The following is a 24,670-nucleotide window of genomic DNA, read 5'->3' as shown; positions in this document are numbered from 1 at the left end:
AAAGTTACGACACTTTATTAAAAATTTATGAAATTTCAAAATTTAAATTTTATTAGATGCGCATTGGCCTAACTAACATTTAAAATAAAACATTTGGTGAAAATATCCAATACAATAAAAGTTCGAGCTAATTTTTATTTGGGGTTTAATTAATTTTTAGCCAATGATATTGCATACAAATTTTTAAAAAATAATTAAAAAGTTTTAAATCGCAAATTAATTATCCTGTTAGAACTGCATAGGTATATAAATCAAATGTAAATGTTTAATAGGTATATCATGTTTTAAATCTCGAAATTAAATTTGTCACTTTTTAATTTTTTGTATTTATAGTTGACTAATTTCTCTAATAACGTATCTTTAAAATTTTTGTTATATTTTTATAAATTTACAATATAATTTGTTTTAAATGCAGTGAATAAAAGCTTGTCAGTTTAAAAAAACTTTTATGAACATTTTATACAAGTTAATTGTTTGTTATCGCCTTTATTTTTAATCGTAGTTGGTACTTCTAAGGGTTCTGCCTCATTAGCATCAATGGCTTCCCCCTTTGCGTTTTGCTGAATTTGGTTTATTGGCTGCACCCATATGACTTCAAAATGCTTAAGAATTTGATATACTGCTATTATAACTGCTGATGCGCATAATATTATTGTTCCATAAAGCATCGAAAACATCGAAACTGTTACCAACACTTCAATTTCTTCGTTTCTAATACAATAAAAACAAATTTTTATATTACATAAATGGCAATTTAAAATATTAAGAAAACTTAATAGTTTTTTTAATTTTAAAAAATTACAGCGGTTTGCTGAAAATTCCGCGGAGATTAAAGTTTTGTTTGATATCTTACTGACAAAAAAATATTTTCTTTTAACCTTCCCAAGAGATCAGTTTTTAATTTCACCCCCAAAAAATTAGCCTGAACTTCAACAAAAAGCAGATCTCAAAAACCTAGGTTTTAAGAAATAATTTTTTTGTAAAACGTTTACTTTTATAGACGAATACTGATAAAGTTTCCCCATGGAAAAGTTATAAAAAAAATAATTATAAAAACTATTTATTAACATTTGATTTTAACATACCCAAAAGATAGAAAGGCAACTGCAAAAGCAAGTGGACCGTTTTGATACACCGTTTCTATAGCAACAGTTCTCCTTGCTGCCATATCGAACTTTAGACAAGGTAAAATTGATGCGAGATATCCCAGTCCTACTGCTTCAATTGGTACGATTAAACTTGCCTGTGGTTAAAAACTTGTATTTAAACAACATGTAAACCTATAAGTTAAAATAGCTTTATAACTTTTGGTCAGTGTACTCACAGCCAATATTCCCTTTGGTGGATTTATTAATAATCCATAATAGAAAAAAACGGTTAAAATATCAAGAATGATTAAAGAACCAACAGCACTTCCAATCTGAAAAAAAAAACATATAGCTAAACCGCTTGAAAAACAATTTTCCAACTTTATTTCGTATAAATAATTTAAATAAGTTTTTATAACAATTAATTTCAATATATATCTAGCATTTGTTGATAAAAACTTTATCTAATGTAAGGCGTTTTTTGTATTTTTTAAATTTAGTTGCAATGGTTGATTTCTTTAAAACAATCTTAAATCTGTAAAACATAACGTTCTTACTTTAGCAACCTTGTTTGCAACTTTTGGAAATTTGTATTTGAACGCAAGTGCAACTTTTGGAAATTTGTATTTGAACGCAAGTGAATACCGGAACTGTTGCAATAGTTAAAGAAATACCTAATTAAACATTTTGTTGTAAAAAAAATAAAAATATATAAATATAAAAAAGAAGAAAATTTTAAAAGCATTTACGTTACAAATTATTCACAATAAAATCTAAAACAAAATGCATTTACATCCATGCTAATTAACATTAAATGAGTATATATTTTTTTATTTTTCTTGATGTAAACAGATCTACTTTATTAGGTTTAACATATAGAGTATCTATGTTAAGTAATCATATTTAATATACTTGAATCTCAACTACAACTTACATACTGTCGCAAACGGTATCTGAAAATCAGCTTCAAGGTTCATAATTTTTGAAAATATAAACAACCACATTGGCATTGTTCCTAGAGACAAAACGGTTGAACACCACGTCATGGTAACACTAAAAAGATTAATTAGGGTTAAGCGTTTATAAAAACTTATATTTTAAATTTGGTTTTGTTTAACCTTAAATTGATGTCTCCATCCATCCAATACGTAACAACATTGCTGTAACTTCCACCAGGAGCTATAGTCATAATAATTACACCAAGTGTTGCAGGAATTGACATTTTTAATAGGGTGGCTGTGGCGAAACCTAATACTGCAAGATAAAAAATCAACTCAATTTTAAAAGTTTTTTTAAAAATAGGTAAATAAAATTAAAAAATTACAATAAATTATAAAACCCGTCCACTATATGAATCATATGTAAATTTTTAATAAGTATGACATGTTTTACATCTTAAAGTTAAGTTTATATCACTTTGATTTGTTTTAATCTTATTTCTTAAATGTCCTTTAGCGCATAAATAAACTTTTTATTAAAATTAAGAAAATATTTTGTGGTAAGTTATTAATTAGATTATCTAAAGCAATGCTAGATACTTACAAGGCATTCCAAGTAGTTGCAATAATGTCGCAGTTATAAACTGCTTTGGAATTTTTAAGGAGTTTTTGATGTTCTCGAAAGATGCTGCACAGCCCAAAGAAAACATCAATATCACTACATTAACACTGAGTAAAATATTGGGTTAGAATATTAGTTTTAATTATGAAAATTTTACCGTATTTAGTTCAGACATAACATATTTTAGTTCAGACGAGTGATTAATATTTGGCGTTGTTGCATTCTTTAAAAATGACATAGTCGTTGATTTAAACGTTAAATTATCCATTGCTTTGAATTGTTTATAAGCAGTTAACAAATTTTAATAGATGAAATAAGTCCAGCGTTTTTATATAGAATGTTTTTCTACTTTTAGTTGAATTTGCAAAAGGTTTAAATTTTGCACTGCGAATTTATTCAGTCAACCGAGGAAAGAACCAATCAACTAAAAACCACTTTTTTTTTATTTGTGCTTATTTTGACATTTGCAACTTTAAATATTATAGCTATATACAACCTTATCTAATTACTTTTTTTAAATACAATATTCTGTTTTTAAATTACCAAAATCGGTAAATCATAATTACAAAACTTTATAAAATAATAATAACCATAGGCCAACTTCAGTGAAATCACTATCAATAATATTCAACGTTTTGTAAGACTAAAACTGATCAGGCTTAAATTTAATCATACAATCAGCACTTTTAAAGCAATGTTGCATAAAACAGTGACGTATTAAGTTACAAAACAAATATTATTTGACTTTATTCGCCTTTTTAAGGTCTAGGTCGACAAGTTGCTTTTAGTAAAAATATGGGGTTAAAACTATTTGTGCTAGAATGCATAAAAATTGGTGTGACATTTTTTTACTTTAATGCTTTGACGTGTGTTGTAACTCAATTGGGGTAATGTTTAGTTTTCATTTAAATTAAAAAAGACTTCTAAATAAAAAAAGTCTAAATTCTATTTGAGCCAAAAACCCCAAAAAGCTTCGTAGGATGGTAAAGCTGATGATACCATTTTTGTACTAGAATAAAACTAATAACTATAATGTTATATTAATAAACAAAACCAAATAATAAATTGTTTTTCCTTAAAATATAAAATAGAAAATTTTTTTTTTAAAAATTAAAGTTTTATTAACAAAAGGTGACTCTACATAAAATCTACTTAAATACAAACCTTCTAATACTTGCGATTTACAAATAACAAAAATACAGAAAAAATAAAAAATATCTTTAAGGTTTGCTCCCAAATCAAAATACAAATGCCAAATTTAGATTTTTTATTTAAAGTTTGTTTTTAGGATTCCTCTTTTAACCTTTTGTTTAATTCGCGTTTAATAGCTTGCAGAGCCGCCAAAGCTTCCACGTCGATGTTCAGCTTTCCAAGGACTTCATCGGGATTCCGTAAATCTTCTATTGTGACGTCTTCGTTAATGATGTCACGTTTGTTTCGTAAAATTGACTCGACGTCAACCGACGCCGTACCTGATATGACGTCATAAAAGATTTTAGAATATAAAGAAAAACAACAGTAGATAACTTTATACTCAATTTCCTCTTACCAATTTCTTCACAATCTCTATCGTCATCATTTATTGGCTCGGACACGACCGTCATCTTTAAAATAGCTTGATTGTGACTCAGCATATTTTTTAAAGTGTTTCTCTTCTCCGAGTTATTTTTGGAGTCAAATTTTAATTCTATGAAAAAGAGAAAATTTTCGTAAAAAATACTTACAAAAAAAAGAGTAAAAAAATGGTAAAACTACAAAAAAATAAAAACCTTTTTCAAACTGAAAGCTAAGTTTTTCGTCTTTGGTTTTGGGTTTGGGAATCGAAGTCGGGATCTCGTCAACTTCACCCAAGAAATCAAACTCGACAAAGATTTGCTCGACTTGGGTGTCGCCCCAGACGCTCGTGTCAGGGTCAAGGGTCAAATGATTTATGGAGAAGCGAATTGTGTCATTTTCGGTATCCTGTTTAACACATTTTCAAAGTAAAAAGTGGTAATATTTATTTTTTGTATAGATTTATTCTTGATATGACAATTTTTAAACAATAAAGCATTGTAGACCAAACAGATTTTAAATTAGCATCACGATTTTAAAGCCACATCCTTTTTTTATTTATATAACAAAATGTCTGCAATTTGTAAAGTCTGGCTTTATGAGTTAATCAATACAGCATGTACAAAAAAAACAAAATTCCTGGATGCATTGATATTTATCAGCTTGTACTAGCTCTAAAAACTTAAAATATGTTACCCTGCTTTTTCCAGCCCTTAATAATAGCAGTAATAGAGGTTATATCAGTAATAGTAAAAAATTAATTTGCGTAGTAGCCTTAACAACATCTTTATGTACTAAAATATACCCCATTTTCTGTTTAAAATCTACTTCTAGTTTACTTAACTTGCCGGAAGCAATGTCTTTTTAAACCTTACTACCATATAAATAAGTTAAAATCTAATAAAAACTCTTAAACTGAAAAAAAATTAGATGTAATTTGTCCTAACCATTCAACCACAACAGTTCGATCACGAATTTACAACAAATATTAAAACATAAAAAAAAATTTTTAAACTGAAATCTTACCTTTGTGTCATCCTCTATAGTCTTTACTTCTGTGACGTCATCAGATGCTTCATTGTCTTTATCTGACACTTCTTCCTCGTCATTTGACAATATTTCCTCTCCATTCTTCAACCTATCCTCGTCTCTTTTCACTTTATCCCCAACGTCTGCATCTTCTTCCTTCTCAGAAATGTCGTCAGGTATTTCCTCAATTTCTTCATCAATCTCGGATACTTTAAGAACGATTTTGTTAACTAAAAAACTTTACTAAAAAACTGAAACAATTTAAATTTTTTATAACCTTCTTCTTGTTCTTCGGGTAAAACTTTATCCTCATTTTGATCTTTATTTGATTCCTCTTCCTCGGATTTTAGTAGGTCATCCAGAAGATCATCATCATTGCTATGACAACAACAAAATATAAAATAAAGAAATAAAACTTAAATATTTTATTTTAAAACTTTTATTTAAAAATTATTTTTTTAAATTTATTAATAATTTAATTTTAAAACCTTTCTTGTTTATTATCATCATCCTTATTTTTCACTTTATCCTTAGAGTCTTCGTCCCGCTGAGCAATAAAGTCCTCAAGGTCATCCAAGTCATCATTATTACTCCCAACTTGAATAAGATCTGGAAACTTAGCGAATTTTTTATCCTTTTCATCTTGATCCTCCAAATTTTCTGTTTCCTCCTCAATTTCGTGATCTGAATTTTCCTCGTTCGATTCCACTTTTTCTTCAATTGATTCCGTGTTTTCCTCATTTGATTCTGCATTCTCCTCAATTGATTCCGCCATGTCGTTTAAATCTTTATCCTCAAAGTGCACAACTTTATCCTCATGCAGTTTTGTTGGTGTTTCATCATCGTATTTCTTTTTTTCCAACAACTAAAAATATATATTTAACTTTTTTGCAGTGATTGCAGATTCTTTTTTATTAAAAAAAATAAACAGAAAAAAAAAAGTAATCGGACTCAAACTAAAGACCTCATGACTTAGCCCTGTGTAATAAAGGCTACAACTTACCAGGAGAAATCAAATACATAGACATACCAGAATGCATCAACGGATGCTATTAACATATGACAATTAAAAAAAAAAATCCTAAAGTATAAAAAATAAATATAAACTTACAGATCTGGCCAAAGGAACTGGTTTCTTTATCTGTAAATAAAACATGATAGCAAAATATATTTCTTTTACATTGCTTACTTTGGTAAAGTAGTATACTAACCGCACTCTTGGGTTTGGTGACAAGTTTCTCATCAACGCGCTTGAGTGGTTTTGGGGTGGACGAGGCACTGGGGCGTGACAACTTGCTAATGACACTTCTATTATAACAAATATTTTTATAAAGAGAAGCTAAGAGAATACAATTGTACACTAAAATGTAAAATATTTACTGTCTTGATTTCTTCTTTGGTGTGCTAGGAGGTTTGGAGATTAATTTTTCTGCTTGATTGATTTCATTGTCATCCTCTATTGACCTTTGACCTCGCATGACCCCCTCTGGTGACAGGTAGGCCACCTGCCACCTCAGTGCCACTTCTACTGTGCCATTTTCACTGCCGTCAACCTAACACAGCATTTTATTTTTTTAATATTTTTTTATTCACGCTGTAGGAAGGTTGACTTCACACCCAAAATATAAAGCAACATCAGTTAGCCCAACCCAGTCTTGAGTTGCCTTAGGCAGTTTGGAATATTATAGATTATAATTGCGTAAAAATTTAGCTGTTAATTAAGTAATGGCTCAGCAAGTGTTTATACCATTCATAGCACCCAACTCAAGAACAATACCGCATGAGAGCAGTGGGGATTGAACCCAAGATCTCATGTAGTGAAACCATGTGTTCTGAATACTCTGCCGGTCATTGTCATTTAAGTTTTTATTTACCTAATATTGGCAACAATATAGTGTAATCTAAATCGAAAATGTTTATTCTTGTTCTATAAAAGTATTTACCGTAATAAGTTGAAATGGAGCCTTGATTGTTTTGTTGTGAGCAAGAGGAATTAAATCGATCGAAGCCTTTCCCAAGTAGGAAGAAATATCTGGATCGGTGTCATCAAAAACATAAACTTGCAATTTCTATTAAAAATTTAAATTTATTTTAACCTTTATTCATTGTGTTAACTTTATCTTAATAAATACTTAAGAAAAGGGTGATTAACTTTTTATTAATGCAAAGCTTGCTAAAAACAAAATAAGAAAAGCCTTATCGAAGTGTTAGGCAACCTATGGCCAAATGTCAGCTAATCTTTTTAGACCTCCACTACATTAATAGATTAGTTATTAATCTGGCTATAAGCTGGTTTAAGCAATTAAATCATAAATTAAGCCTGGGTTATAGGCTTTTAACTATAGCGAGTACACTAAAATTACATTTAATTTTTATCGGGAACACTCAATTTTTATAGGGAACATTAGGCAATAAAATGGAACACTAGGATTATTTTAAATAAATAACATTTAGCAAACATTTATTAATAAATAGGTACTAAATGTAATAAACATCTAATGTATGTAGCATTTTAAACCTTAAGTTGGCCCATTTTTTTTGTATATATCTTTATCCTCGATGTTGAAAAGTCGAATGCGCGACTTAAACATAGAGTAACATCAGTCACTCTGATCCAGTCTCGAGTTGCCTGTGGCAGTTTGGGATAATATAGATTATAATTGCCCAGTAATTATGCTGCTGATTAAGTGGTGGCTCAGCAGGAGTTCATACCGTTTATAGCACCTTACTAAAGGGCGCTACAGCATAAGATCAGTGGGGATTGAACCTACGACCTCATGTGTGGTGTAGCAAGTGTTCTTACCACTACACCACACTACCGGTTGCCGGTGCTGCCATTAGGGTTGTAGGGTCGCCAAATCCTGCCTTAACAATGTAAATAGTGAAAAAATTGCACAAATATAAACAAACCAACCTCTGATTTAAGGTAGGAATCAAGATCTGAGTTCATCTGAACCGGATAAATTTGTTTATCTTCGAAATGAGGGCTGTTGGAGTTTGGAATAATATTGGTGTCGTGATCGGCAAAATCAAATAACTTGTAAACACAATAAATGTGAGGTTGAGTTCCTAAAAATTAAAAATCGCAAATAAATTTATTTAGTTTTAAATATATTTTCCTAATTTTTTTATCTTGGTTAAAAAAAAGAAAATTTATGGACAGAATAAGATAATAAAAGAATAAAATTATATATAATTTAAAAAAATGAAGCTAATAGCAAAATCACCACAGAACTAACCCTAAAGAATAGCATAACTAACATATTTATACTAAATTAAATAGTAAAAATACAATTTTAATCGTATTTTGCATACTTTTTTTATATTGTTTTTAGTCTTATTGGTACAACATAGAAGAAACAGGAACCAAACTTTCAACCTCTTAAAAAAAAAATCAATTTACCAAAACTCTTAAAATTTACCTATTCTTCTTCCTTCAACTTGGTTACACGAGATAATCTCAATCAAAAGTTGGTTCATATTTTCATCGTCTTTACTGTCCTCTAGTGTGTTATCACTTGGTTGCGTCGGAGCAAGGTAGCCGAGAGCCTTAGTTCTTTCCTGTAACGGAAGTACATGTTATTTTTTTTAACTTATAATTTTGGAAAGAAATTAATGCAAAAAAATTAATTTTTTTTTTAATTGAAGAAAAAAATTTTACATAAATTTTAATTTAAAAAAAAAAAAATATTTAAAATATGCATATCAATAATATATACCCTGTACAATCTTATAGCTTGATCCATAGGCACTCTGAGCCTTGCCCAGAAATCCAAACTTCCAAAATTTCCACCATTTAAACCTTGAAAAAATGTTATTTTTTTATTTAATTTAAACTTTTTAAAATATTTGGTATTACTGCGTATTCTAAAAAAAATAATTACAATTTGGATACTTTGGGTAGGGCACTATAATAAAAATCACTTTGTGCCAAGTCAAAAACCAATCTTAAATACTTTTTGGAATAGTTGTTAAACAATTCAGGGAAAGAAATAATGGGGGGCTGTTCGCTAAAAGCGAATCGATTTTAGAAATTTGCAAATCGTTTTTACGAATATATAAGAAATAGCGAATCAACCAAATATGGTTCAGACGATAATAAAACACTTGTGTATGTGTTTGTATTTTTAACAAAACCATTTTAAACTAATTAACTAACATTTACATAATCCTGCATAAATGTAGGTTATTATAGGACTTTTGATTACAATAATTTTGCGCGACCTCAACAATGCGTAAATTTTACTAAGTTCGCAATGTGGCTAAACTTTAGTAAGCATTATAGTAGTACATTTTCCAAATGCAACGCAAGGCGTCAATGGTTTTGAAAAATAAAGACCATTACTTGGGCCTAATCATTGTTCTCAAAATGCGACCCCATTTTTAGGGAATCGATTTTCAAACAGTAATTCGTACCCTGCAATTATATTAAATATTATCCAAAACTAAAACAGTCCACTTAAGACTGGAAGGGGATAATAAATGTTACTCTATGTTGAGACTGTAAAGTCAACCTTTCCACATCAGGTACAAATAGAAAAAGTATTTTAACATTTGAAAAAAGGGTATTTTAACATTTGACAAAAAAATTTTTTTTTTATTATTTTTATAAAAAGTTATTTGTCTGTTAACTATGTTTTTACCGTTATCTAAATTTTGAATATAAACTTACCAACAATAGAGACAGTAGCATGCAATTTGCCTTGTGTTTTGTCCAGCAATTGACTGAACTTTATTTTACAAGATGCTATGGTCTTGTGTTCGATCCCTAAGGCTTGATGTATTTCAAACAATGTACTTTCCTAAAAAAAACAAAAATTTTAACAAAATAAACGTTTGTATTTATTTTGTAAAATTTGATCTAAAAAAATTTTCACTTTAAAACTTAGCCATTTCTTTATTTAATTTTTAAATAATTTTAATGATTTGTAAAAATTCTTTTTTTTGCGCTTCTTTATCTTACTTTTTGTAAATGATGTAAGAACAAATCGTCAACTTTGATAATAAACTGGGATGTGAAATCAAATATTGGGCTAAAAATATAATAGAAAAATTATTTAATCAGAAATACATTTAAAAACTTTAAATAATATTAATATTAAAAAAATCAGAAAACAAAAATTTGAATACTTATTTTAAACCTAATGCATCAAATTATAAAAATATAAAGTTTTTACTCCTTCCAAAAAAGTGCCTACCTTGAATTTTTTAGTATTGGAGTGCTCACTAACTCAAAATCATAAAACGCAAAAGTTACGAACAAACATGGGTTTCGTTCTCCTAAATATTCCAGAGTTTCCGGCGATAAAGTCAGTTTTGTGACGTTAATTTCAAACAAGTTTTCACCTCTTTCCAACCTGACAGTTTCGTTTATGTCATCTTCATACTAAATAGAGATTGTAACAATGATGTGATATACCTAGTGGTGAAGGCGTATCAATGTGAGTATAAATAACAGTTATGAGAATCATGTGTGCATAAACAGAAGTTACGACAATAACACAAAAAAAGGCTGTGACAATAAACGGTCAAAAATAAAGATGTGACAACAATACGAACATAAACAAAGGTTGTGACATTGGTTTAAAAAAATAAGCTGTGACTATAAAATATTTAAAAATAGAGGTTGCGCGAATAATATGTTTTCAAATGCTCACCGGGAGCATGGTATTTTGGACACTTTACTCTGCGCCCCTTGAGTAAGGTGTTATAAACGTTTTGAACTCTTGCTGAGCTAACACCTAATTAGCAGCTTAATTATCGGGCAACTGTAATCTATAATCGGGCAACTGTAATCTATAAAACTGCCAAAGACAACTTGAGTCTGCCTTTAGGAAACTCTTGTTTCTTTATGTTTAGATCGTGAAGTCGACCTTCCCACATCAAGAATAAAGATATAAAAATCAAATTTGTGTAATGTTTTAACAGAAATTTCTCTTTGTTTTGGAGAAAAATCGAATGCCAAACAAGTTGTTTGCAACAATTACTTACATCATCTTTCTCTGGTTGGAATTTAAATTGTTTGGTTCCATAAGCAACATCATGAAGTTGAGATTCCAATTTCTGTAAAGATAAATAAACGAATATTAACTAAGTTGTAATAAACATAAATATTTTGGTTAAACTTTTGATATAACTTAAAACTAAAACATCAATATTTAAAAATCTATTTAGAAAAAACACAAACAAACTTACAAAAAATATTAACAAATTTAAAATACTAAACATAAAATTAAAACAACATTAACAAAAAATAACTAAAATAATTTTTTTTTAAATAGTGCTAATTTTTTAAAGATTTAAAAACAAGATTAAAATCACCTTTATTCTTGCAGCTCTAGCATCAAGTAATCTTGCAAATTTATCAAGTTTGTCCTCATACTCTCGTCGCATTTCCTCTAATTTATTGGAGACACTTTCAACCTAAAATCAAATTTTTTTTTAAAAACACTTTAAAACTAAAACAGGGAACGAAATAACGGGTCGCTATTCGCTAAAAGCGAATCGTTTTGTAAAATTAGCGAATCGTTTTATACAAATATATTAGTAATAGCGAATCAACCAAAAAAGGTTACAGCGATAATAAAACACTTGTGTATACTTATGTATTTTTTACGAAGCTATTTTAAACCGGTTTCGAACTAATTTAATCATATTAACATATTTCTGCGTAAATGTAGGTTACTATAGAGCATTTAATAACAATAACTTTCCATGTTTTGGCAATGCGTAAACTTCACTCTTGCAGTTTGTTTAGTTGTTGCGCAATTTTTTAAATACGTAACACAGCCTTAAAGTAATCAAAAATGACACGTTTTTTGTGCAAAAAGTTAATTGTTTAACAGTACGTTTAGCGAATCGTTTTTTAAACGTTAATTCGTACCCTGTAAAATCATTTTAATTTTAAATTTAAAATGAAAATTACAAAAAAATAAACCAAAATTTAATAAACAAACGTGAATACAAAAATTTTATTTTAGGTTTGATTAAACACAATAATTATTTTTTGATTTTTAAATTTTTAACAAACATACTTCGGTTTGATAATCTTTATTGATCCGATGTTGCATTATTAACATTTCTCGTGTTTTATCCAACTCTTGAATAGTCTCCGCATGCTGACCTTGTAGCTCTAACAAACTAACTTCTGGATCTAAAAAAACATGTTTTAGATTTTCTGACAAATTTTAATTTTTTTAGTTTAGTATAACAGATATGCAACAAATTTTGAACTTTGGTTCAAGCCACACCAATGCCATACTGTTCGCCCTTAAACCTAGCTTTACTGATATCTGAAGAAACACAACAGCACACCCTTGCCCAAAAACTACAAAATACTATTCCTTACTGTTGTACAAAAAAAGCAATACATTTTTTTTCTTCCAGTTAAAACATAAAAAAATTCTAAAAACTTAAAAAATGTTAGCAACATTTCTAAAAAATAATAAAAAGATCTAAAATTTACTAAAAATTCAAAAAATTTTGTTTATTATTAAAATATCGTAAACTAAAGAAAATTTATTTAACAAAACTTTAAATATTTTTGTCATAAGGACCTTTGTTGTCGTCGATTGACTCTAGAAATTCGGGCCGCTGTCGTTGTAGTTTATTGTGATGTCGTTGGCGCACAATCGACAAAGCTTCTCGTAGTTCCACAATGTCAACAGAATCATCTGTTCGACAAATTTTTTTTAATTGCTTTAAAATTTAAAATAGCATTTTAAGCATTCAACAACTAGAATAAAAAAATATTTTTAGTTGTGTTAAATATAAAAAATCGAATTAACTCAAGTAAAATATGGTTAATATATTAATTATTTTAAAATATAGGTAATGTCTTTACAATTTAAGCCAAAAAGTTAGGACCTTTGTGCAGTTTTATGAACTATAAACTAAGTTAAGAGAAAACAATAGTTGTTAACAACAGAAATTTATCTTAAGATGAAGCTAGAATATCAAAAGTTTTTAAGTTTAAAAAACTAAAGTGGAATTTAACATAGAGAATAAATTTATTAAAAAGAAAGAATAGATTAAAATAAAAATAAACCTGAAGCATTGTAAAGTTGAAGTCTCTGTCTGAGATCTTCATTTTCTCTTCTCAATCTCATTCCTTCTTCCTCTCTTTTCCGAGTCTCAGAATGAAGTGAACTTACATAACCTGAGATAAGATAAAGAGAAATAAATTATTTTTAATAATTTTAATATCAAACTAACAAAAAAGTAAGAGACTTTTAATAATAAAATAAAATATTTAAAAAAATATTTATATATTTATAAATGTATGTATTATTTAAGTTACCAAAAGTAGCTGAAATAAAAAATTATTAATTTTGATGTCAAAAAGATGAAATAGTTACCTTGATTATTGTTGATCTTCTCCAGAATGTGGCTTTTATCGGCCACATCAGATTTGATTGCAGCTTCAAGTTGTGCGATTTGTGTTCGAAGTTTTCGCTCAAGTTGCATCCACTGTTGTTCTTTTTCAACATCAAAAGCACTGTAACATAGTTAAATGTTTCAAAAATAAATAAAAAAACAAATAAGCCATACTTTTGTAAATAAGCCCTACTTTTTTTGTAAAAAATAAAGCAAAAAAAGAGTGAAAAAAGGCACTAACAGTAAGTACAAACCTGAAATCAATTCCAGTTTTAAATTGCTGCACTGCTGGAGTGCCTTTAAGTACAGCCTTAATCATAATACAAATAAGTGAATTCTTTGTCAAAGGAAATAAGCAGATTGACAAAGAGATAAGTAAAGTGAAAAATTTATACAAAAAAGGGAACAACTAAAACTGATAAAATATATGATGTGATTAGACCAAAAAAAAATGTTTTTTACAACAAAGGAAAATCAATAAAGCTTTAATACAATTTATACAACCAAGTTTCTACTAATTAATTTAAAAATATTTTTAAACGATTTTTGGCAACCTATATATCAAACAAGGCAAAAAAACTTAATTTTGCATTACAAAAATTTCTAAAGATTTTTTACCTGTTGGTTAACTTGTCATTTGATTCCTTAAGAATTAAGATTTCATTTTCAAGATCACGTTTTTGAGCTTGAAATTCCAATATAGTTCTCTGGTTGCTGTTTCCATGTTTTAATTGATTCTAAGCAAATAGTAAAAAGTTAAATAATTCCAAACTTTTGTTTAAAAAAACCTCTCTTAAACAAATTTTATTTAATAGAATTTATTTTTGTTAAGGCCAAAAAAATACATAAAATATTTCCTTTTTTTAATAATAACAGTCAAAATATGGTCGCAACTCGCACTTTAACTTGCCCATAATAATATACTCCCGCACCACTACTACAGATTTTTATTTTGCCAAGGCTTTTAAATATGACATACGTACATATAATGTATTGTCCACCAAGTTTTATTATAAAAGTATATATATATTCACATGCAACATAAATTTCTTCTATATTTAAGTTTATGAGTCGACTTACTTGTAAATTAAGATTGGTATTCTCTGAATCTATGAGATTTGATTTAAGTCGATCCATTTCATTTAAAACTTGGTCGTAACTTCCTCTTATTTGCTCATAGTTCATCTGAAGATCATGAAACCTAATGCAAAATTTATAATATTAAAAACAAAACGTTTACTAAACACTACCAGAGTCTATTATCAATGTGACAAAAATTTAAGTTGCAAAAATATGTAAAAAATTATGTTTTGTTAAAATCATTATTACAACAAGTTTCTCTTTAGTAAGTTATAAAAAAATTAGTTAATTGATTCACAAGAAGGCCAATTCCAACATAATCTCAAAACTACTAAAATAACTAGTCTAGTGTCCGCTGTACAGAATGCATTTTAACTGACATAATTAGTCACATTTTGCCTATATATTGACAATGATACTTCACCCACCACAAGCAACAGTTTTTTTATTATAAAGCTTTTTAACACATTGTTCACTAAGTTTTATTACATATAAATAAACAACAAAAAATAAGCAACAATCTTAACAAACCAGCAACAATCTTAATTAATTAAGATTTAAAAAATACACATGGAAATCCTGATTTTTATAGTTTAAACTTACCTTCCTTCAAGTACTGCAAGATTTGTTGATTTATCTTTCATTTGTCGTTGAATTTTAATGAGCTCTACGTTGTCACCTAGTGTAGAACGTTGAGTTGTGTTAACATGCTCACGGAACTTTAACATTTCATCTTCACGAGAAGCATCTGAGTTAAAAATTAATATAATTTTTTATTGATAGAATTTATAAAATGTTGTTTAAATAAAAAATTTTTAAAATTAAATCTTACATATTTGTATTAGTTTTAAATTATTATTTAAATCTAGTCTAGGCTATTTAAATTGTCCATAAAATCTGGTAATTTAAATTTTCTACAAAATGGCAATATAAGGTTCTACAATAATATTACAAAGGCACTTTTAATAATTATTTTTTATGATTTTTCCAACAAGTTTTACAAAAAAAATTAAAACTTACGAAGTTTATTTAGCTGTGATCTCAACTTCTCATTCTCCTCTTCCATCCTACTTATCTGCTCATGAAAGATTAAAGTTTGCTCCTGGAGAATTTGATTTTCACTTCTTGCTTCCTCCAATAAACTGTGTCCATATCTTGGAGGAGAGGTGGGAGGGTGACTGCAAGAAAAAATAAGAAGATAAATAAAACCAAAATTATATATATATATGAGATTTTTTTATATTAGTGAAATTTTATTTTCCCGTGAAATTTTACCCTAGCTCCGTGAATGCCAGTTATATTTATTTCATAGGCCTATAAATTGGACATATCTTTATTTATATATCACCCACAATACAAAAATGCTAGTTAAACAAAAAAACTGTATACACATAAATAAGTGACAATAATATTTACAAAATGTTTAGTTTAGTATCTTTTGGACACAACTTAAGGTCTTTTCTTTAATACCTATTATTGCGTGCTGCAAGCAATAGCAGCCCAAAACATATAATCAAACAAGAAAAATACCTTTCTTATCTAGATTATATGGATTACATTGTTGTCAAATACAGGTAATGCATCAGTAAATCAGTTTGTTGATAAGTTAATTTTTACAAAAAAAAAACAACAAGTTGACATTGTTGTAGTGTTTAATTTAATAATACAAGTAAAAAATTACATGGCACTAAGCAATGCAAGATTCCACATCAATCATAAGGTCTTGCAATCGATTTTGTTAGCATAGCAACCGCTACAATAAATATTTTTTTTAAATTAACCTTGTTTTATCATTAAACTTTCCAGTTCTTAATTTTTCAGGAGTTTTAGGGGCTCCCCCTGTGTTGATACGAGATTGAACGTGGTTATATGAAGTTGAACGTTTTGTTTGGAGTTGTTGACTTAAGACCCGAATCTAAAATTTAAATTTAAAAATTGTTTAAAAAAATTTTAATTATTATATTTTGACACAAGGGTAAATAAAAAAAAATTGTTTAATTGTTAACATTTAGTACAGATTCCAGGCCTTATAACACCATACAATTTAATTTACACACAGGCTTTTTATTTTTTAAGAAACCTAGCTAACATAAAAAAGGATTTTATTAACTTAAACCTTAATTTGGAGTCTGAGAGGTACAATAATAAATGTTATTTAAATTTCATTTAAAAAACAAATGTTTAAAAGCTGCTACGTCTTTTAAAATTAATTACCAAAATGAAACTGTTATATAACATAAAAATTACTTTTTGTTTAAGCATTTCATTTTCCTTGTTATTTCTTCGAATTAAATCTTGTTGGTTTTCAATCTTTTCCTCCAATTCAACATCCCTGCCTGTTCGTGGCCCTAATATTAACAGAAGAATCTTAGTAAAAATAAATATAAAAAAATGAAAACCTAATTCAAAATCAAGTTTAAAATTTTTTTTAAATATATTCAATTTATCACATATATATAAAACAGCAATATTATTGCAAAATTAGCAAAATAATTCAGTTTAAATTTCTAAAGCACATCATTTATTCTAAAAGCGCATACACAATTAAAATTAGTATAAAATTAATAAGTAATGTAGGAACACACACCTGTTGATTGTTGAACCATTTGTTTCTTTCTATCATTTACCAACCTTACCAATTTTGTTGCCATTCTGTAGAATTAAATTCAAAAAAATAAAAATAATGAGCGTACATTAATATAAACCCAACAAACAAAAACAAACCGAGTTTACCTTATGATTTTCTAAAAACTTTAGAAACATAAAAGTAACAAAAACAATATATTGATAATATATATAAAAAAAACATAGTTAACCATCCCTACCCTTCCTCTCAACTTTAATACCAAAAATGTTCTAAATTCAATTCAACATAAACAATAAATCTGATAAATGCATCTTGTAACTTCGTTATAACAAATACTACATATACATATATATTTTGTATATTAAATTTTTCCCTTTTTCACTCTTTTTTGAAAACCTATTTAAGCTAATAAAATAAATATAATAAAGTGCCAATTACAAAATTTAAACCTTTTAATTTTGTCTTCCTGTTTACGAGCATGAGTCTTCAAGATTTCATTTTCATCTAAAATCCTGAGAAGTTGGTCCTCCAAATCTTCTCGTGGGAGCTTAGCCACTTGGGCACGCTGTTGAGTCTTACCAGCTGACATCTTAAGTGTTAAAATTAATACTTAATTAAATATTGTTAAGAAGTACTTTTATTAAGGCAGTGTAAAAGGAAAAACTTCTGCATAGCCAAAAAGTAATAGACAGATAACTCTTAAAAAACATTTTTTTTTATAATAAAAATTATACAAATACGAAAGAACTTATAACTTACTTTTTATTAATTTATTTTAGAGTTTAGACACTTGTCAACTTTATGGACAAACTTGTAAATGCATCATTATCTTGACTTTAATTAACCTACTAAGTAAGAACAAAAAATCAGTTAAACGTTTTTTTTTTATAAAGAACCATTAGTAAAAAAAAAGTCTTTCTATAAAACCTATCAAAAATATATTGATGTCATAGTGTTTTTATCTGAGTTTAAATAATAAACAGACAGGAATAGAAAATATTAACTTTACTTTCATAACAAACTGAAAAAAAATTCAATTTTATCAAATATTTTTCGCATCGTTGGTTTTAGCATCCCACGTGACAAAATAAAATTAATTTATAGTAACACCATAGAAACATAATATTACTTACTAATAAAAGTTGTACTATATTAATAAAAAAATTTTTTGAAATTAGTGCTTTTAAAAAATTAATTTTTTTATTACAATAACGATTGGTAAAAGTACTTGGCTTATTTTTATTTTAACTTAAATCGGTATAAACTGAACATATACTAATTCGTTAATACAAATCTTGGACTGGCTATTCTACGTTTAGTCTGTTAAGCTAAATCTTCCATATTTATAAAACCTAAATTGACATAAAATTTAACCAAAGAGTGATCCCTAAACGGGACATTCAATTTCTTTAATTCCCGCATACAAAGAAATCTCGACTTTAGAAGACTTTTATTAAAAACAAATATGTGTTTTTCAGTAAATATAGACAGTATAAAAATGCGTTACACATTTATTTTTTGAGTTACTAGCGAATCATTTTTAATATAATAATCCTATTACAAACATTAAAACAATAAACATAACATATAAAAAAAAACTTTTTTTAATTTTTTATTCTTACTAAAATAATTTACTATAATTATAAACAGCCAACTGTAGACCGGATTGTTTTAAAAAAGCTTTTATTTAATGTAAACTAACGAATAAAACGAAACAAAATTAAACTTTAAGTTAAAAATTTAACATGGCCAATATCTTTTAGATATATTTTACAATGTTACAAAATTGTTAAGATTATTAAAAAAATGGGTTAGTTTAAAGGTAAAATGGTGGTATAATTATTATCTATGTGAGAAATATAGGCCAAGTAAAACCGCGCCGGTAACAGCTACTAAAGAACAGCCAAGACTTTTGGGACTAAAAATTGATGCCTAAATTAAACAAAAATGTTAAAAATTCATTTGGTAAAAAAATTGGCCTAATATTAAAAACACACAGACATTATACAGGCAGCGTTGTGTAGTGGTAAAAACACTTCTACACCACACATGAGGTCGTGGGTTCAATCCTAACTGCTCTCATGCTGTAGCGCCCTTAAGTAAGGTCCTATGAATGGTATGAACTCCTGCTGAACCAGCACTTAATCAGCAGCATAATTACCGGGCAATTATAATCTATATAATATCCCAAATCGCTAAAGGCAACTTGAGACTGGGTCGGAGTAACTGTTATTACTCTATGTTTAGGTCGCGCATTCGACCTTCTCACACCGAGGATGAAAATATATACAAAAAAAAAATTATCAAAGAATATTTTTAACATTTTTACCCAAAATGAATTTGAATTAGTTGATTTATTGTTTTCTGTGGTTGCTGGAACTGGTTTGACACCAATCATTTTTTGGTACATTTTCTTTTGTTTTTCTTTTTGTTGTGTTAGTCGTTTTGTTTGTCTTGTTAATTCCGACTAAAAAAGCAATTAATTTTTTTTAATTTTACAAAAAAATAACAGCAGTAAAGGAACAACAAACATTTGGTACTGTGGTTAAACCATATATTAAAATCATAATGTTAGAAAACTTAACATTTTTGAAAAAAATCATTACCAAAAAAACTTAACATTTTTGGTAATGATTTTTAAACATTAACAATCTGGTGACTATGTAAATATAAACACAGTATATAATTTTGTCAAATTTTGTAAGGTAGTTTTTGATATAATTTAGTCCATCTTTTAATAAAAATTAAATTTACCAATATTTTTTTTTTTTAAATTAATTTTTTATAATTTTATCTTGCCTGTATTGCTTTGTCTTCAGGTTTTAGTTCTTTGGCTTTCTTTAAAATATTAACGGCACGAGAGACTTCATTTACTTGAATTAAAATCTAAAAGTAAAAAAAAATAAAATTTTAAAATAAAATAAAAAATAGTAAGATAATAAAGATAGAATCTACAGATGCAGTTATGATACTGTGGTGTAAGTTTCATAAAGACATTTTTTGGTATTACAAAAAAGATATTGATTTTTCAATTCTAGAAGCAGTCGAAAGCTATTATAAAGTACACTTTAATTGAATGGTACATAATGTATTAAAAATTTAATAAATCATTATTAAAATAACCTTGAAATATATACCAAGTCGGTAATAGTAAACAAACCTTAGGCGCAGGTACAAAGGTTTCAGGGCTATACACAAATATTTAACAATAAAGATCATAAATTAGTTTAAGATTTTTTAAATTTTATGGTTCATATTACAAACAACTTAAAATATTAATAAGACCTAATTTAACTAGTCTTAAAATAAGAAAACTCTACCTTTGCCTTGCGGAACAGTGTTTTAACATTATTTGGGTCCAATAGTTCGGCGACATTACAACATTCTAAAGCTTTTTTCCAGTCCTCGTTCATCATATAAGATGCAGCAAGATTGTTGTGACATTTGAGGCTAAAAGAAGCAATCTCTTGTTTTATTTCTTCGGTTTGTGGTTGATTTTGTGCTGTTGTTAAAATGATGATATTTTTATGATAAAATTTTTTGCTCTAACCAGTTAAAATAATCTATAGGTGATGGAAAAAAGAGTTTGTAGATTAAATGTATGATATATTAGCAGATCCCATTGAAAGGCAAGTATTGATCATAATTTGATAATTAAATGCAGCCAGCAATTGACTAGTATTACACTAATTAAACTAAATGGCTTTCGCAACTCTGTTTATTCTTTAAATTTCACTTAGTTTAGGTATTATCATGCCAACATTATCAAACATCAAAATATAATTAATATAATTTTTGGGCACTACTAATTTATTAACACTTGATATATTTTAACAATTGACCTTGTTGTAAAACTTTGGTGCATTTCATATATGTTTGAATCGCTTCAGGAAACTTTTTCTCCATGTAAAGTTGGTTTCCGGATGTTCGTTTTTTGTCCACCCAATCTAATCTTTTTCTTACAGGTACAGAGGTGTTGTATGGTCCTTCATTTATTTCTGAACTCAAACAAAACATGTTTAAAAAAATAATGTACATGAATAGTTCCAATAACTAGGCCAACTTTAGGTAGAACAAATACCTAATAAAACAATATATGTGCTATTTTGTAAAAAGGATTCGATTGGTTATATTTCTGGCCTTTTATTTAGCAATATGATACCAATATTTTAGTTTATAATATGTTGAGCATGGGTATCATATTATTATATTATCACTTTATTAACAGCCACATTTAACTAAAATTAACAAACCTTTAAGAAAAATGTTATAAATTATTGCTGAATTAGGAGGAATGTTTGGAAGTTTTCCGGCTTCACCGTGGCTATACTTTGCATCAGAAAAAACTTCACAGCGCTCATTTAATTCCATTAAATTTACGCAAAGATCTAGTGCCTTAAAGCAAGTAAGCATTTAGAAGAAAACAAAAAAATACTTTAAAAGGCTTTTAAACACATTAATTTTTTTATTTAATTCCTACATTATAAATACGAATTGGTTTTAAATAGATTTTTATTAAAATGTGTAATAGCAAAAAATAGGAATATATATACAATTAATGGTTAATTAAATTAACCAAAAATCAACAAAATTTAAGTTAAGCCATTTATTTAATTACCGGTACAACTTCTTGATCTGCCACAATAAAAATCATATCTTTGTTTTCTTCTACAATATCTCCAGAACTTAACTTTATAGTAACCTCAATATTGACCTCTTGACCCCGCTCTGCTTTAACTCCATTGCCGCTCGAAATTATTTCTTTTATCAATAAACCATTACCTAAAAAAAATAAATTTAATTTGTAAAATTCCAACAAATAAACTTTATTATAATCAAATGCCCACCCTACAGACTGCAATTCTAAGTTGTAATATGGTCACAACTTGAAACGTAATACCGCAAGTGCCGTGAATAACAGTTTTTTTTATTTAAAATCTCTTTAAAATTAAACATATATTGGTCACTAAGGTTTGTTAATTACATTTTTTAAAAGTTAGTGACATTTTTTTGTATTTAAGTTTAAAACAATGAATGCCACCTACCTAATACATCTAATTTTTTGTTTTCTTCAGTTTGTAAAATTTCAAAACTTTCGTCTTTTTGATTTAAATTTTCTTCGTCTTTAACAATATTCTTATCTTTTATGTCATCGTTTAAAAGTGAATAGTCTCCACTGCTTTGAAAGCTCAACGATGCAGAATCGATAACATTTTCAACAAAAGAATTTGCTTTTTCATTAATTAATTTTTCATTTATGTCATTTGTATCACTTTGCATTTCTTCTTCGTGTTTAGGGTTTATATTTTCATTTTCAGTTATATCTTCATTTTGGTCAGTTTTAATAAATTCAACATTTGTGATATCATTGTTAGTAGTTTCATCAGTGTTATAATCCTTCGCTTGTGACTCAGTTATATTAGCCAAATTATTTTCCTTATTTTCTATATTTTCCATTTTTCTGGATTATATAAATTGATTGTTTAAGTTAATTGTTACAAATTTTTAAACAAAATTTTATGATACCTAACTAAATAAAAAACAACTAGCTACGGCATATAAATTGTAGGAGTTGCAATAAGATACCATTGGTGTAATAACATATTATTAAATACAAAAAATAGTTTTTGCAATAAAATGGTAGCAATAAAATAAATAGGTAGCAATAAAATAAAAATAAATCACAATTTTTTCTGTTATCAGTAATTTTCATTAATTATACAACAATCTATTAAATACATTTATTTTAGGGCTATAATGTTTTTTAAAGTGGTTTTAATCTCACGAATTTAAACAAATTTAGTACCACAAAAAGATATTTTAAACTGCAAGTCTTCTATTCTTTTTTTAATTGAGCGACTTTTTGCAATTTTTTTAGGGCAACTTTCCTAATGTTATTATTCATGTTGGCTGAAACCTTGGCATAAATGCTTTCCGGAATTAATCCATAAATTGTAGCTTGCAGAGCATGCGCAAAGCAGCCATAAGATCTGGTTGTTTTACCAATGGTGTTTAAAGTGGAAACAGCAAAACTGGTAGGAGTCGGCACAAAAAAGCTAGGTCTTCGAATCTTTGATAGCTTTGTAGTAACATAGAAAGGCATGACACATTGTACAATAATTCCTCGAGCACTGTATTCGGCATGCAATGACTTGGAGAAACAGTCCACAAACTGTTTTGTTGCAGAGTAAAGGGTGAGTAGAGGAGTCGGCTTCAACGCAGCAGCAGAGGCAATGTTTAAAACTATTCCAGTTTTTTGATCCACCATGTTTGGCAAAACAAGTTCCGTCATTTTAATGACAGAAGTTACATTTAAAGCAATCATCTTTTGTATCATGTCCGGAAGATTTTGGACACCTAAGAAGTATTCTGGAAAAGGGTATGAGATTCCGACGTTGTTAATCAAAATTCCAATATCAAGCTCTTTAATTCCTTCTGCCACGTTTGCCCAAATATCACTTTGTGAAAAATCCACAGCGATTTCTTTAGTTTTTATATTAAAATTTTCCTGCAAATCCTTGGAAACTTTAGCCAATTTTTCTTGGTTTCTGCTGATAAGAACAATATTTTGCCCTTTTTTAGCAAGTTGTTCACAAAAAGCAAGACCTATGCCATCAGTGGCGCCAGTTACCACAGCCCAGCTTCCATACTTCTTTAAATTCGGACATGAACTCAAAAAATAAATATTTATCAAGTCCCAAATGCTAAGCACAATCTTCAAGCCAACGTAGATAGTTAAAACTGTACCAATAGTCTCAAGCATTGAACAACACGCCATTTTGAAGTCAGAAAGTTATATTACAAAAACTTGCTTTGTTACGTAACCTGTTCTGTTGTTTGTAAGACAGTAAGAGCAAATATAATATAAAAAATTAACGGTGTGGTTTAAAACGGGTCTACGTGAAGGGCGGAGTGCATGCAGAGTGCGGACTGTGAAATTATGTGCATCGGGTAAATGATATCATAGCTCCAGTGTGCCACATTTTAATAATGCTTGAGTTTACTTTAGCCCATAGTTGGATTGCTATGCTTTTATGAACTCTGCAAGTCGTGTGTTTAAGGAATTAACATATGCTAACATGTACTATTGAACAAACGTTTTAGAATAAAACTACATTAACGAGATACGTGGATTAAAAAAATAAGCCAAAACTTGATCTGGATTTAAGATAGTTTTCCTTGGTATGTGGTTAAAAGTAAATGTGTTTACTAAAAACTTACAAAAACGGTTTAAATTACAGGCAATTTCATAAAATGTTATAGCCTATAAACACATTGGTTGTTGTTTTGTTGTCGTTCATATTTTCAACTTTAGTTATAATAATCAACTTGTTTTCTTTTGTACTTAATAGCATGAAAGATCTACCAAAAATTATAAAACAAATTTTTTAACTAA

The 24,670-nt window shown here is 28.0% G+C and overlaps 4 protein-coding genes across 6 annotated transcripts; all 4 read right to left on the bottom strand.

The window, feature by feature from the left end:
• Window positions 1–577: 577 nt before the first annotated feature.
• LOC145752939 (sodium-dependent organic anion transporter-like) lies at window positions 578–3,259 on the bottom strand. 3 transcript variants are annotated; one of them, XM_082569313.1, is made up of 8 exons: window positions 2,631–3,259; window positions 2,207–2,342; window positions 2,023–2,141; window positions 1,646–1,762; window positions 1,325–1,420; window positions 1,086–1,243; window positions 879–954; window positions 578–711 (listed from the first exon to the last, which is right to left on the bottom strand). In XM_082569313.1, exons 1-4 carry the CDS (start codon window positions 2,734–2,736, stop codon window positions 1,647–1,649), a joined length of 477 nt encoding a protein of 158 aa, XP_082425439.1. In that variant the 5' UTR covers window positions 2,737–3,259; the 3' UTR covers window positions 578–711; window positions 879–954; window positions 1,086–1,243; window positions 1,325–1,420; window position 1,646. The 3 variants fall into 3 exon arrangements, with proteins under 3 accessions (XP_082425439.1, XP_082425442.1, XP_082425441.1); XM_082569316.1 differs by having other exon boundaries at window positions 2,027–2,141; XM_082569315.1 differs by having other exon boundaries at window positions 580–711; window positions 803–954.
• Window positions 3,260–3,750: 491 nt separating this feature from the next.
• On the bottom strand, window positions 3,751–18,123 carry LOC145753159 (protein fantom-like). Its single transcript, XM_082569555.1, has 31 exons — window positions 18,034–18,123; window positions 17,724–17,863; window positions 17,275–17,339; window positions 16,935–17,035; window positions 16,469–16,602; window positions 15,708–15,865; window positions 15,291–15,435; window positions 14,688–14,808; window positions 14,226–14,344; window positions 13,589–13,728; window positions 13,279–13,389; window positions 12,788–12,904; window positions 12,266–12,384; window positions 11,553–11,654; window positions 11,223–11,294; window positions 10,430–10,617; window positions 10,195–10,264; window positions 9,904–10,033; window positions 8,951–9,033; window positions 8,654–8,792; window positions 8,146–8,300; window positions 7,175–7,300; window positions 6,612–6,784; window positions 6,443–6,539; window positions 6,343–6,372; window positions 5,720–6,096; window positions 5,509–5,609; window positions 5,229–5,440; window positions 4,418–4,610; window positions 4,198–4,335; window positions 3,751–4,120 (listed from the first exon to the last, which is right to left on the bottom strand). Exons 2-31 carry the CDS (start codon window positions 17,861–17,863, stop codon window positions 3,933–3,935), a joined length of 4,044 nt encoding a protein of 1,347 aa, XP_082425681.1. The 5' UTR covers window positions 18,034–18,123; the 3' UTR covers window positions 3,751–3,932.
• Window positions 18,124–18,940: 817 nt separating this feature from the next.
• Window positions 18,941–22,824, bottom strand: LOC145752067 (peptidyl-prolyl cis-trans isomerase FKBP8-like). The gene is made up of 8 exons (XM_082568266.1): window positions 22,320–22,824; window positions 21,893–22,056; window positions 21,528–21,669; window positions 21,117–21,272; window positions 20,595–20,776; window positions 20,074–20,160; window positions 19,604–19,741; window positions 18,941–19,206 (listed from the first exon to the last, which is right to left on the bottom strand). Exons 1-8 carry the CDS (start codon window positions 22,729–22,731, stop codon window positions 19,117–19,119), a joined length of 1,371 nt encoding a protein of 456 aa, XP_082424392.1. The 5' UTR covers window positions 22,732–22,824; the 3' UTR covers window positions 18,941–19,116.
• A 22-nt stretch (window positions 22,825–22,846) lies between these two features.
• Window positions 22,847–24,159, bottom strand: LOC145752068 (very-long-chain 3-oxoacyl-CoA reductase-like). Its single transcript, XM_082568267.1, has one exon. It carries the CDS (start codon window positions 24,050–24,052, stop codon window positions 23,111–23,113), a length of 942 nt encoding a protein of 313 aa, XP_082424393.1. The 5' UTR covers window positions 24,053–24,159; the 3' UTR covers window positions 22,847–23,110.
• Between the last annotated feature and the right edge of the window lie 511 nt (window positions 24,160–24,670).

The sequence above is a fragment of the Corella eumyota genome, chromosome 5, assembly GCF_963082875.1.
Source record: "Corella eumyota chromosome 5, kaCorEumy4.1, whole genome shotgun sequence".
NCBI lineage: Eukaryota > Metazoa > Chordata > Ascidiacea > Phlebobranchia > Corellidae > Corella > Corella eumyota.
The sequence above is the reverse complement of the archived record's forward strand: the minus strand, read 5'-3'. Positions and strand labels throughout refer to the sequence as shown.